Source organism: Schistocerca gregaria, chromosome 1, assembly GCF_023897955.1.
Source record: "Schistocerca gregaria isolate iqSchGreg1 chromosome 1, iqSchGreg1.2, whole genome shotgun sequence".
In the NCBI taxonomy this organism is placed as follows: Eukaryota; Metazoa; Arthropoda; class Insecta; order Orthoptera; family Acrididae; genus Schistocerca; species Schistocerca gregaria.
Window position 1 is genome coordinate 801964654 of NC_064920.1, and position 15537 is coordinate 801980190.

Consider the following 15537-nt stretch of genomic DNA (forward strand, 5'->3'; position numbering starts at 1 on the left):
ATAGAGTTGCACGGAGAGCTGCATCAAACCAGTCTCTGGACTGAAGACCATAACAACAAGAAAAACAACAACAACAACAATGCAAATATTAAAAACATGAAAAAAATTTTAGATCCTTCTTGAAATGATAAATAGTTAATAATAATGTAAATAAAATAGAAAGAAACTTCCACATGGGATAAATATATTAAAAACAAAGATTCCAAGACTTACCAAGCAGGAAAACGCCGGTAGATAGGCACAATGAATAAAACACACAAACACGCACACAGAATTTTGAGCTTTCGCAACCGGTGGCTGCTTCGTCAGGAAAGAGGGAAGGAAAAGGAAAGATGAAAGGATGTGGGTTTTAAGGGAGAGGGTAAGGAGTCATTCCAATCCCGGGAGCGGAAAGACATACCTTAGGGGGAAAAAAGGATAGGTATACACTCGTGCACGCACACACACACACACACACACACACACACACACACACACACCCATCCATACATACATACACAGACTCAAGCAGACATATTTAAAGGCAAAGAGTAAGGGCAGAGATGTAAGTTGAGGCGGAAGTGTGGAGGCAAAGATGTTGTTGAAAGACAGGTGAGGTATGAGTGGCGGCAACTTGAAATTAGCGGAGATTGAGGCCTGGTGGATAACGAGAAGAGAGGATATATTGAAGGGCAAGTTCCCATCTCCGGAGTTCGGATAGGTTGGTGTTGGTAGGAAGTATCCAGATAACTCTGACGGTGTAACACTGTGCCAAGATGTGCTGGCCGTGCACCAAGGCATGTTTAGCCACAGGGTGATCCTCATTACCAACAAACACTGTCTGCCTGTGACCATTCATGCGAATGGTCAGTTTGTTGCTGGTCATTCCCACATAGAAAGCGTCACTGTGTAGGCAGGTCAGTTGGTAAATCACGTGGGTGCTTTCACACGTGGCTCTGCCTTTGATCGTGTACACCTTCCGGGTTACAGGACTGGAGTAGGTGGTGGTGGGAGGGTGCATAGGACAGGTTTTACACCGGGGGGTGGTTGCAAGGATAGGAGCCAGAGGGTAGGGAAGGTGGTTTGGGGATTTCATAGATGGGAACTTGCCCTTCAATATATGCTCTCTTCTCATTATCCACCAGGCCTCAATCTCCGCTAATTTCAAGTTGCCGCCACTCATACCTCACCTGTCTTTCAACAACATCTTTGCCTCCACACTGCCACCTTGACTTACATCTCTGCCCTTACTCTTTGCCTTTACATATGTCTGCTTGTGTCTGTGTATGTATGGAAGGATATGTGTGTGTGTGTGTGTGTGTGTGTGTGTGTGTGTGTATGTGTGTGTGTGTGTGTGTGTGTGTGTGTGTGCGTGCGTGCGCGAGTGTATACCTATCCTTTTTTCCCCCTAAGGTAAGTCTTTCCGCTCCCGGGATTGGAATGACTCCTTACCCTCTCCCTTAAAACCCACATCCTTTCATCTTTCCTTTTCCTTCCCTCTTTCCTGACGAAGCAGCCGCCGGTTGCGAAAGCTCAAAATTCTGTGTGTGTGTTTGTGTGTTTTATTCATTGTGCCTATCTACCGGCGTTTTCTCGCTTGGTAAGTCTTGGAATCTTAGTTTTTAATATAAATAGTTAATAACAAATATTTGTTGGTGATTGGATCTCAACTAGCAAACAGCAGCATGCCAGCCTGGTTTGCTAAGCGCTAGTTCACTTTACATTCAGCTCAACTCGCGGCAATACGACCAGTTAATGACCACAACCTGTGACATCATCCTAAATGAATTCTTGCAGGAAGAGGTATGTACAGGTCTGTTACCATTATCATTGTGAACTGTCATGTACTTAATTTGTGGTATGAAGTTCTTCTCAGGCACATTAATCACTCTTGATTTTGCAATTTTCAATGTATGTTTGCGGTGTAATTCCTTATTTTCTGTATGTCCTGACAAAAGGATTCTTGCATATTTAAAAAAAGGGTAAAATGTATGTCTGTGTGTGTGTGTGTGTGTGTGTGTGTGTGTGTGTGTGTGTGTGTGTGTGTGTTTCTTTTTCTGATGAAGCCTGTAGTCAAAAGATAATACGCAAGAGTCTTGTAACTGTGTCTGTCTGCAACTTAATGTATCATTTATTGCAATGATTTGATGAAGATGATCTATATACAGCTGTCTGTGGATATTTATCCTAAGCTATCTAGTCTGATCAACACCAAGAAAGCTGTGTGCATGAAACTCTAACACACATACTATCAAATCTTAAATGTCTCAAAAGATTTTGTAAAGAGTAATAAAACTCACCTATAACGCCCTGAGAAGTTGCAACATCTGTCCACAGAGACAGTTGTTTATATGGAACCCTATGGAACTCAATATGGTTTTGAACTGTACAGATGCTCTTAATATCCTGCTGTCTGCTGAAGAAAATCATTTTTGGAGTTGCTCCAGCATCTATGAAATCTTGTATCAATCTTTTTCCTTCAACAGCAACAAGATTATGCTTCTCTCTCATTTTCTTTGATTTTGTTAGGAGCATTATCTTCCTGAAAGAATGTGTTCAATCAACATATTTGCAAACTGAAAAAAGGAATACATGTTGAACAAACAGGAAAATTCTCTTTTAAAAACTATAAAATTACAGAGACACAGATTAAATGACCAGGACTTGCATTCAGGAGATGAAGATCCAGTGCTGCTAATACACACATTTAGAAATGAAATAGCTACTCCTAGCTTTAGGAACCATTAGGACCTTCCAAAAGGAGAAAAGATGCATGGGTTGGGGAAGAACAGAAAGGAGGGACAGGTCATTCAGACCCCAGGATGAGGGACCCATCTGTTGTGAAGATGAGGAAAAACACTACATACTAAGAACTGCATCTTTGTGGGAATTAATAGAACTGATCAGACATTCATACTATACAACAGCTGCTAGTACCTAAATGACAACAAACATGAAAGGACAGCATTGTGGGAAACAAATATGGATGGGCTGCACACAAAACCACCCTGCTGTCAGCATGGTGAGTCTGTGTGTGAAACCATATGCATTATAATACTTCACAAGTCACACAACGGCTCACATCTGTTAAATGGATACACAGCCTCGAGACTTAGGGTTCTTCTTGCACACGATCAGAATGTCAACTGGTTATGTTGATCCCACGATCTGAGTCTTCCAGGTGATCAGGCTTGGCTGAAACTGTTACAAGCATAGCTTCGTTGAGAAGACTTACCACTGTTCACGTGCCTCATCAAACCCTTCAGACCCAGGCAAGCTAGAGTATCACAAGTACATTTTTTCAGTGGCCCTACTGCCACACGCATGTTATTGGAACACGGGTATTCCAGCCCGAGTGAAAAAGTACTGACAGTAGAGGACTGAGAGAACTGAGGCGACAGCTTTAGACCACAGGGTATGGCTAGTTAAGAGTTCAAACACAACATCCTACGTTTGACTAAATCAACAATGATATGGACCTTATAAGCAATGCTGTTTCTACTACTTTCTATTTAGTAACAACACATTGCAGAAGTTTATGGTCTAAAGACAGATTAACGGAATTTTAAGAAGAATTTAAAAACATCAAACTGGGTATAGCAGTATTATCAGAAGCAAAGTTTTAAAAAATGATGAGGAAGAATAGAATTAAAATCAGAACATTGGCTTCATTACAGTTAACAGTGCATTAAGGAAATTCAGGTGTAAGTTTTATGATAAACAAGAAAATTAAAAACAATATACTATATACTGGAGGAATCTCAGAGAGAAAAGTAAGGTGTATTTTTAAAATGTACAAAATAAAATGGCAGAAAAAAATTACAACTCCAAGAAGGAGTTGCGTGACATAAATGAAAGTTGGTAGGGGTGTTTCTACATCTCAAAGACAGTGTCTACTCAAATTTCATGCCAGTCACATAGGAGTGGCACTAATATTGCCACTATGAGAATGCAAATCAGGTTTCCTTTAAATACATGTTGTATAGTCATTAGAGACGAAGCAAGGTGGGATATTTTTACTTTCCCTCTTGTTTTTCTATCTGCCTCCTTAAAATTCATTCTTTCGTGTCTGACTAATTAGAATTAACATAATACGTGAGTATAATGTGCATTTTCGTAAAAGAGAATGGTTGGCCCTCAGTTTTAAAGAATGTAACACCAGATCTAATTTTGTGCTTAGTTTATGTATGCAATTGATTTTATAATTTAGTTTGACTATTCCTAGTTAGTATCTTTTGTTATAGGGTGAAATCAGTAATTGTTTCGTAACTTAAATTCTATTGTTGACTTGTAAACAAATATCAATTCTGTACTAATTATAAACATCTGGAAGACGAAATACTAGTAATCTTAAAGTATTTATTTGGCTCTCTTCGAAAACATGTTGATGATACATGTTAATTTCATGATTTAAACAAATATTTCGGCTAAACCCTTGTAGTAGAAGAAACTGTTAAAAAGAACCAATTTTTCAATATATTCAGTTAATTTAATGAGTTGAGTTTTAATTGTAATTTCTATAAATTTAACTTCGAACAATGTGTAGTTTCAGCCCCTATTATTGTGAGGATACATAAGGGCATGAGTTTTGGTCCTGAGACAGTCAGTCCACGGCTGAGTTTCATATGAGAAACCTGTGCTGGTTGGAACAAAAACAATGCTTCAACTTTACTGTGAAATAACTGTTACACAATTAGGCCGTGTGTTAAAACAACAACTAACTCTGTTCCACACGTACCTTTCTACTCTTCAAGAACTGTGAACTCTGTGGTTAGGTTTCTACTGCTCGTAGATGTTCAATAGTAAATTGTTGTAGCAGTATGTGGAAGTTCACCTGAAAACTATTAATGAGGTTTATCAAAAGTTAGAACAATAGTTCACTGGCCATATAAAACTGTGTATTGTTGAGGGTTGATAACAAAGAAAGTAAAGTACTGTGAAACGCAAATGTGCACCTGTCAGCTGCATAATTTAAAGTAGTCACTGTTGTACTAACAGCCAGTGTAGCAATGCAGTACATCATCACCGAGGACAACAAGCACAGAAACAAAGAAGGCAGACCGTCACATCGTAAGTGACAGTTACCTTTGAGATTGGACATGGTGTGTTGATGTTTGTCCAGAATGGCTTTAAAGCAACAAAGATGCCATTATCAACACCTCACAGTGTTTGAACAAGGTTGTGTAATAGGGCTTTGAGAACCTGGATGTTACTTATCAAAACTGTATGAAGACTTGGCAGGACTGTAGCCACTGTGTGTAATTACTGGCAGCCTCGGTCACAAGTATGCATAGTCGCAACAAGACTGGGCTTCAGATGGCCACATTGCCCTACCAAGAGGAAAGGTTGCACTAATCCGCGAATGGCTCTGGCGCATTGTACTGCATCTGAAGAACAGCTCTGAGCCAGACACCCTGTAGCATGCATTCCACTGACCCCTTACTATCGCCATTTGTGCCTTCAGTGTCTCGAGAAAGATCTCATTGGAAGGGAGAGTAGGGGTCTGTTGTGTTTTCTATGGAAAGCGGTTCTGCGTCTGTGCCAGTCATGGCCAAGTATTGGTTAGAAGAAGGCCAGTTATGGTCCTGCAACCAACCTGTCTGTGTGCTACACACACTGGACCTACACCTGGAGTTATGTCTGGGGTGTGATTTCATACAACAGGAGAACTCTCTTGGTTATCCCATGCTCCATGACCAAAAATTTGTACATGAATATGGTGACTCAACCTGCTGTGCTGCCATTCCTGAACAGTATTCCAGGGGGTGTTTTCCAACAGGATAATGCTCGCCCACATACTGCTGTTGGAACCCAATGTGCTCTACATGTCGACATGTCACTGTGGCCTGCTCGATCACCGGACTTCTGTCTCCAATTGAGCACATATGGCACATCATCAGACGACAACTCCAGCATCATCCACAAACAGTATTAACCATCCCTGTGCTGACCAACCAAGTGCAACAGGCATTGAACTCTATCCCACAAACTGACATCTAGTACCTGTACAACACAATGCATTCACGTTTACACACTTGCATTCAATATTCTGGCAGTTACACCAATTATTAATATACCAGCATTTCACAATTGCAACAGCCTATCTCATAACTAACTCTAACTAACTAACTTACTGGTCATACCGGACTCGAGGGTCCATTACTGCAGCAACGTATTTTCGCCATATGTCCCTATCTTGGGCTATTTCCTTCAATTCTCCTTCAATACCTAGGCTCCTCAAGTCAGCCTTCACATTGTCCTCCCATCTACGCCTCAGTCTCCCCACAGGACGTTTTCCCTCAAGTGCCCTACCAGTACTCTGCATGCTGCCCTGCCCTCATCCATTCGAGCTACGTGACCCACCCATCGCAGCCTACATGATTTAATAATACTGATTATGTCAGGGCTCGAATAAGAGTTCGTGAACCTCTTCGTTATGCAGTTTTTGCCACTCTCTGCTCATGTCATCCCTTTTTGCTCTGAAAATTTTTCTCAAATACTCGAAATGGCTTTTCATTTTACACAGTGAAAGACCAAGTCCCACACCCATACAGCATAACTGGTAGAATAATAGTTTTGTATATTCTAATCTTTAAATTCCTAGACAGTATCTGTGATGAAAGTAATCTATTCAGTAAGAAGTAGCATGCATTTCCCGCCTGTAATCTCTTCTTCAGTTTGGATTCAATCTCATTTCTCGTAGTGATGTCCACGCCTAGATACTTAAATGTGTTCACTTTTTCAAACTGCATGTCTCCAACTCTTAACATTTCCTGATCTACTGCTGTTGGCATTCTAGTAGTAACCAGATATTAAGTTTTGTCTTCACCAGCCTTGATTAACGCATTTATATTTGCTGGTTACAGATTCTTTCCTATCGCTAATGATGTTTAGATCATCTGCATGCCCTAATATCTTAACATTTACTTTTAATTCCACACCCTCTGAATTATCTGCTGCAATTCGTACAATATATTCTAGGACTAAATTAAAAAGTAGCGGAGACAGGACATCTCCCTGCTCAAGTCCGTTCGTTATTACAAATTCATCTGATGCCAATTCCCCCATGCATACTCTACCTTTTGTGTTTTTCAAACTCGCTTCAATAAGCCTAACATACTTTAACATACTTCTTTGGTATTCCAAGATCCAAAAGAATTTTGTACAATTTTGATTGCAATACTGAATCATATGCTTTTGTAAAATCTATGAAAAGATTATGAAATGGTTTATTGTATTTCCATTTCTTTTCCAAAATTTGATGCAGGGTGAATATTTGGTCTATAGTTGATCTGTTCCTCCGAAAGCCACCTTGGTAATCCCCCACAATTTCATCTGCATATGGTGTAAGCCTGCTTATCAGAATATTTGAGAAAATTTTGGAACATACTGGTAATAGCGATAGCCCTCTATAATTACTAAAATCCATTTTGCCGCCCTTCTTAAAAATTGGGATCAGAATCAACTCCTGCCACTCTTCAGGTATCATCTCTGAGTTCCATACTTTGGTTATCACTTTGTGAACTACTTCCACCAATTTCTGTCCCCCATTTTTAACTAATTCTGCAGTTATGCAATCTGATCCTGGTGCTTTAAGGTTTTTCAAATTGTCGATTGCATCTCTTACTTCCTTTAACATTGGCGTAGGTATCTGGGGATTCTGCTGTATGTATTTCGTATGCCTACTCATTTCCTGCTTCCTGGTATACATTTAATAGATGCTCAAAATACGCCCTCCATTTACTTAATATAGCACTGGGGTCTGTCAGTATTCCCCTGACATTCCCTCGAAGTGCATGTGTTCTAGCCTTGAACCCCTTCCTATACCCATTTATGTCTAGGTAAAGTTCCCTAATGTTTTTTTGTTTTACTGTTTGTTTCCATTTTTTTTAATTTGATTGTTCAAATAATCCCTCTTCTTTGCCCGTAGCCTATGACCAAATTCCCTTCTCATGTTCAAGAACTCCTCTCGTTTTCTGTCTCCCATTATATCCCAATCTAATCGCGCTTTTCTCCTTTCCTCTACCAATTTCTTGATTTCCTCATCAAACCACAGTTTCCTCCAGTTCTTCTTAATTGTACCTATTGTGACCTTCGCTGCTTCTTTGATGTTATTCCTCACAGTGATCCACTATTTACTTACATCCTCATCTTGATCTTCGTGTGCCCTGAGAGCATCAAACCTATTTGAAATTTCTATCATGTACCTTCTTCTAAAGTTTTCATCATTTAGCTTGTCAGTGTCGAACCTGCTGTAGATAGCCGTTGGTGAACTTTGGCAACTACAAGAAAATGATCAGATCTGCACCCCTGAAAGCCTAACCTTTTCTATATTAGTGTGGCATCTCCGATCTACAAGAACATGATCAATTTCGTTTCGGGTGTGTCCATTCGGAGAGACCCAAGTTGCTTTATGAATGTCCTTCCTTTTGAAATATGTGCTCTCAACAATCATGTCTTTTGAAACAGCAAAATTAACCACCCTTGTGCCATTATCATTTGAAATGTTATGCAAACTTTCTTTCCCAATTGTAGGCCAGAATGCTTCCTCCTTCCCTATCTTCGCATTAAAATCACCTACGATTAATTTCGTATCGTATGAGGAGAACTCATCCCACAGTTGTGTCTGTGTATGTATGGATGGAAATGTGTATATGTGTGTGTGTGTGTGTGTGTGTGTGTGTGTGTGTGTGTGTGTGTGCATGTGTGCGCGCGCGCGCGCGTATATACCTATCCTTTTTTCCCCCTAAGGTAAGTCTTTCCGCTCCCGGGATTGGAATGACTCCTTACCCTCTCCCTTAAAACCCACATCCTTTCATCTTTCCTTTTCCTTCCCTCTTTCCTGACGAAGCAGCCGCCAGTTGCGAAAGCTCAAAATTCTGTGTTTGTGTTTGTGTGTTTTATTTATTGTGCCTATCTACCGGCACTTTCCCGCTTGGTAAGTCTTGGAATCTTTGTTTTTTAATTACTACTAGTCTATTCCACCTGCCAGACAACACTGTAACTGATAGTCGGTCACTAATGAACCTTATATCTCTGATTGCATGAAGCACTTTTCTCTGTACTGTGAAACCTGTTCCGAAACTGTGAACTTCTGCACCGCCATAGAAAAATGTATAGTAACCCCTCTTTATGCTAACCTCCCCCTGCCACCAACTTTCTTGAACAGCTGTAATGTCTACATTGTATCTATCTAATTCGTCTTATAATATCTGGAGCATTCCTGGCCTGTTTAAACTTTTAACATTCCATGTTCCCAACCTGAAAGTTCCTTTCGGCCTGAATCTCTTCGAAGTAGGTTCCGCCCGGAGATCTGAATGGTAACCTAGTTTACCTCCGGAATAGTTTACTTCAAAGGGACCCATGCCTATTAATGTTGTTGATTCTTGATGAATAGATTTGATAGTAAGAGAAGAAGAAACAGGGATGGTTCACCACAACATTGCCTGCTCCCCACCGGCTGTCCGCGCCTGCTTATTTTTTGTATTCGCAACTACCCTTCATATCTGAAGGCCGTATCCCCTATCCGGAACCTGTGGACGCACTGTGCCATGGTGGTAGGGGCCCACGAGACAGAACAGCCTATCTCATGTTTACATTAATCTGTGATCTTGCAATGTCAATCACTGAAATATTACCTACACAAATGTATCACCGAAACTTCGCTGCTATACATTAATTATTTTTTGGTAGTGTGATTTTTTTTACCATAAGTGTACATTCCACAAAACTATAAAAAGTCCCTGCGCTAACAAGCCCACATTCTAACAAGAAGTTACAAGATTTCCGCAAAGAGTTACAGAAACTGATAAATAATACACATCTCACTACTCAGTGCAGACAACTAAGAAAAGATCAGTTCTGTGGTGGAAAACTATGGATGTGATAGAAATGACACAGGTTATAATTGGCAGAATTTCCTTTGCAGCCAGTAAATGATAACCTACTTGTGGAAAATGCACAAGATCACAATCATATATAATCACCACATTCTACTTAACATTAGTGTGTTAACTACTGAGGAAATCATGATATGAAGACCTAGTAATTAATTTTGTACTAAGAGGAAAATAAAATTTGAGAATTTAATGAACCCATTAAAAAAATTCTTACCGGAAAATGAGGATACATTCAAGGTAATGACAGTTTAGAGATTCGTGACTGAGGCAGTCTTGACAAAACTGATTCCACAAACTAAAACTGCAGCATCAAACCAAAATCCACCAAGACTGAGACACACCTTTCTGCTAACAAACACATTGGCTGGAAAGATGAGTAATACTGTGCACATATTTCCATCTAGCCTGACCAAGACTTCTTTTCAACTTGCTCCTCAGTCTAGCCTGACCAACACAATTTTTCAACTTGCCCCCCCATTAGCATCACAGAAATATAATACAAACAATACACAGAAGCAAGCCTGTCATCATTCAGTCACAAAACTCTCTACAGAAACTACAGAAATTAGGAACAATGATTGGCACTTACTCGTTGGCTCAGATTATGACACTTGCAGAAAAATCGAATTTGAAAGTAACTTAAAGAGCTGTTCTAGTACACTAACAAATCTCCTACAATCACAGATGGTCAACATTTTAAGGGCAAAAATGGTACAATGAGGAGACAAATCTTGCCAATCATTGTACACCATAGTCCAATAAAATATAAATGAGTTTATGACTCGTGCAAAGAAACTGAGCCCTTGAGCACAGATGATGTCAATCACTTTAAATAATATGACATTTCTGTACTAAGCCTTTGCAGGAGGGTGATCTCAGCAGGGAGAAATGGTAGTTTGAGTGGCCATATTTGCCAAAATGTTCCCTATACTTTCCCCCTAATGAATTTCTCTGAAAGACTTCCCTGTACAGCTCCCTCCTTTTTGGGGACTTTAATGACATAATATACTACAGCATTTTGTCATTGCCCCTCTCTAATGTCAAGTTTTTGAGTCAGCTCATCAGAAGGTCTATACCTTCTAAAAATAGCAAGAGCACTTGCATCATCACTGCTGCAGTATCATTCTGCATCTTCACTCTCTCAGTATGCTGTCTCACAATCAGAGATACTAATTTCCATCTGGTATACATCTCACAGATAGAACAATCCCCAAGAATGAATGGCGGTTAAAGCTTTCTGGACACAGTTGTTCACTCTTCTTATGACAATGAGGACTGAGTGGAACACATCACATCCACCATGTCCATGATGTGTCCATTCCAGTATAATGCAGCAATATATTACAAGTTGTCACCTTGCATTGAAAACATAGTTTGCTGTGAACCCAGGGGGAGAGGAGATTTCGGTTCTCATGCTCACATGGCTGACACTATCTATTGGGCCGGGCAAGTGGTATACCTGCCTAACGCTGCGTGCAATATGCTACACATACTCTCTATGAATCTGAAGAAGTACTATTAAATATTAATCGATCTTTTTCATACTGGGTATTCAACATTCTATGGATAACAGAACCACACTGCTAAAATTTCAAGTCAATAACTTCAATACTTCCGGAATAACTGTGCTGGCATTGTCAAATTGAGTTAGGGATTATAACGCATTCATCTATAGTATTAATTGAAACTACAACCAAGAGGACACATTAATATAAACTAATTTTCTACAATTTTCTTCAGTTTCATTGCCACATATTTCTGACATAATTACAGTACATTGGAGAAATATCATTTCATTGTGTTACTGTTGTGTGACTGTTTTGGGGAGAGTGAATAGAGGACAAACAAAGTGAGAATGTGATATTTTGTTTACGTAAATGTAAGCATGAGAAAGTTGTTTACTAAGGGAATTTGTGTATGTCCAAGTGAGCTTGACTTTGTAAAGGAAGCCAGAAGAGGTGTTGAGTATAAAATTTATTAGTAATTTATTTTGTGGAAAGGAATCATATTTTGTTTTCATTAAATTTTATCTACTTTCAGAATTAAGAGATTTCTAGTCTAAATTGTGTGTAGTAATATGACTGGCTGTCATTAGAAATACCATAAGCATAGAAGTGCTCTAGATAATCTGATTGACTACTTAACACATTAGCCAAAGGAATTCAGCATTTCCTATGCATCTGAGTAGGGCTTTGTGCCTCAGATCTATGAGTCGAGATAGTCACTTAGGAACCGTGTTCTGGTAAACACGTTTGTTAAATCACACTGATCAAATCTGTACCAAAAAGAAGATATCTGTGTGTTTGGTCAGTTCTCATGTAGTTGAAAAAACAACTACAGTGCTGAGTATTTTGAGAAAGTTCGAGCTTTGTGAGAGATTTATTTTAGGAGATTTTGCATGTGAACATTTCAAAGTGTGTTTCGTGCAAATTACGAGACATTATGGCGAGCACTTCTGTGCAAGAAGACTGCTGAATGACTGTGTTAACTCACAAGCAGTTGTGGGTCAGTGATGGTTTGGGACATTTAAAATGTCAGGTAAGACTAAACTTCTTCTGGCTGCTTTTGGGTTTGAACTTATTACAAAGACAGTCAGCAACATAGCATAATTAGTGTCAGGATATTAAATAAGGACTTAATAGCCATTTTCTGTGTTTGAAAGACAATAAACCGGCTGACAGGAAAATTTAGACACTTTTCAAATGAGTTCTGCAAGAGTCCCGAACGCCCAATGGTTTAGCTGCCCATGGCCTGGCGTTATGTGGCCTTAGCGTGGTAGGTATTTAGTCAAATTTTGTCAATGCTGTTTTTGTCATCTAAGCCAGTTTCTACCATCACAGTGTCAAGGGACAGACAACCTGAAACCTATACAGGTAGGTGGACGGATAGTTTAAAGAATAGTGAGTGACCGACCCACTACACCGCAGCAGGAACTTGACGTCTCTTACAGAGACAGCCTGTCCTATGGTGGTGTGAAGAGAGTTGCTCTGCAATCAGAACTACATTTGTGGCTGCTAGGCTTCAAATAGCAACTGATTATAAAAAACCTCACAATTATTTTAGGAAGGAGTGTAAAATATCACTGAGCTATTACAAAACACAAGAAATTGTGGCTTTGATTCTTAACAAGACTGGACACTATGTCATCCTGTCCCACCACATTTGGAGGATTTGAGATGCCCTGACTCCTGGAGGAATGCAGTCCTAACAATTGATCTGAAAGCACGGAAGGGCTGTACATATTGAAATGGTTATCATAGAGTTGATCATTAGAGTGACTCACGGACTCTCATGTTGTTTCGAGGCTCAAATCTATACAAATCCTTAGTCAATTTTGGCTTACATTCAGAGAGATAGTTACACTACTGTAAAGCTGACACTAGTCAATGTAGCTCTACAACAATCAACACATAGTGGACACCTCTTTTTAAGGTGTCTCCAACACTAGGGATTCCAGAGACATCTTACCAACTTTATTCAGTCATTCCTACCATACTGCTATTTCAGGTATCATGTTTGGGATAACAGCCACAAAAAGAAAACATAAAATTGTTTCTTACTCAAGAACGAGTGCTAAAATTTATGTTTCATCCATCTGTGTAACACTAACATCAACATCTACATACATACTCCATAAGGCACCATATTGTACCATTGCACCATATACGGTACCTTATACTACTACTAATCATTCCCTTTCTCCTTCCACTCACAAACAGAGTGACAGAAAAACATATATTTATATGTCTGCATTACACCCCTAATTTCTACCTTATCTTCATGGCCTTTACACAAAATGTATGTTGGCGGCAGTAGCATCATTCTGTAGTCAGCTTCAAATGCTGATTATCTAAATTTTCTCAGTAGTGTTCCTCAAAAAGAATTCGACTTTCTCTGTAAACTTGCACATTGGTCAACTGGTAATAAGACTAGCAGCCCTCATCTGCATTCCTTCAATGCCTTCCTTTAATCTGAACTGGTGAAGATTCCAAACACTTAAGCAGTACCCAAGAATGGATCTCCTTTACAGAAGAAACACACTTTCCTAAACACACTTCCCCGAAGTTGACCATTCGCTTCCTCTACTACAATCTTCACACATCCTTTCCATTTCATACATTTCATATAGCTTTACAATATTTTCACCAACATACTTAATTAGCCTGACTATGCCAAGAAGTACACTACTAATATTGTACATGAACATTACACAACAATGCTTCCTACTCATCTACATTAACTTACATTTTTCTACATTTAGAGCTACTTACCATTCATCATACCAACTAGAAATTTTGTGTAAGTCATCTTGTATCCTCCTAGTCATTCAACAATGAAACGTTCCCGTAAAAGACAGCATCATCAGCAAACAACCACAGATTGCTGCTCATCCTGTCCATCAGATTATTTAGGTGTATATAAAGGATAACAGTGGTCCTATCACACCTCCCTGGGATACTCCTGATGTTTCCCCTTGCCTCTGATGAACACTCACCATTAAGGACGATGTACTGGGTTCTATTATTTAAGAAGTCTTCTAGCCACTCAAGTACGATACTACCTTTGTTAACAGCCCTGCGTGAAATGCTTTTTGGAAATCTAGGAATACCAAATCTGCCTGTTCAAATGGCTCTGAGCACTATGGGACTTAACATCTGAGGTCATCAGTCCCCTAGAACTTAGAACTACTTAAACCTAACTGACCTGAGAACATTGCACACATCCATGCCCGAGGCAGGATTCAAACCTGTAACCGTAGCGGTCAATCTGCTGTTGCCCTTCATCAATGGTTCATAGGATATCATGTGAGAAAAGAGCAAGCTGAGTTCTACATAAGTGATGTTTTTTAAAACTGTGCTGATTTATGCAAGGAAGCTTTTCTGTCTCAAGGAAATTTATTATATTAGAACAAAGAGTACGTTCAAGAATTCTGCAGCAAACCAATGTTACGGCTACTGCTCTATAATTTCATGGGTCCGTTCTTTTGCCTTTCTTATACTCAGGAGCAGGAGCACCTGCACTTTTTCCAGCTACTTGGAACTTTAAGCTGTAGAAGAGATTCATGATCAATGAAAGCTAAGTAAGGAGCCTATTACATGGAGCACTCTTTGAAACACTGAATTTGGATTCCATCCGGGCATGGACCTGATGACTTATTTGTTTTCAATTCTTTCAACTGCTTCTCTATGGCAGGAATGTCTATTACTATGTCTTCCATGCGAGATGGTGATATGATGGTATGTTTGTATGATCCTCCACAGTAAACAATTTCTTAAATTTTGAAACTTAAAACTTTATCTTTTCTTTCGCTGTCTTCTACGGACATACCAGACTGGTTAATGAGTAACTTGACAGAAGCCTTCAACCCGCTTAGCGATTTTACATATGACCAGAATTTTGGTTCTCAGCAATATCTTTTGCTAGTGTATGATGCTGGCAGTTGGTGTAAGCTCCATGCATCCACCTTCATAAAGATGCATGAATCTCTACTATCTATTGTCTGTCACTGTGCATTCTCTTTCAAACCAAGAGTCCAACAGTCTTAGATTCCTCAGCATTATTTAAATTTATTAAACCACAGTGAGTCTTTTACACCCTTAATCCACTTAATCAGCACATACCTCTTCAGAGCATGATTCAGAATCTATTTAAACTTTGT

The 15537-nt window shown here is 39.4% G+C and overlaps 1 protein-coding gene across 2 annotated transcripts in view; it reads right to left on the bottom strand.

The window, feature by feature from the left end:
- Positions 1 to 15537, bottom strand: part of LOC126270162 (rRNA methyltransferase 3, mitochondrial) — a 78145-nt gene that overhangs the window by 42313 nt on the left and 20295 nt on the right. For both annotated transcript variants that reach the window (XM_049974049.1, XM_049974050.1), the window contains exon 2: positions 2280 to 2521. In XM_049974049.1, coding sequence (XP_049830006.1) covers positions 2280 to 2521 — 242 coding nt within the window. The remainder of the gene's footprint in view (positions 1 to 2279; positions 2522 to 15537) is intronic.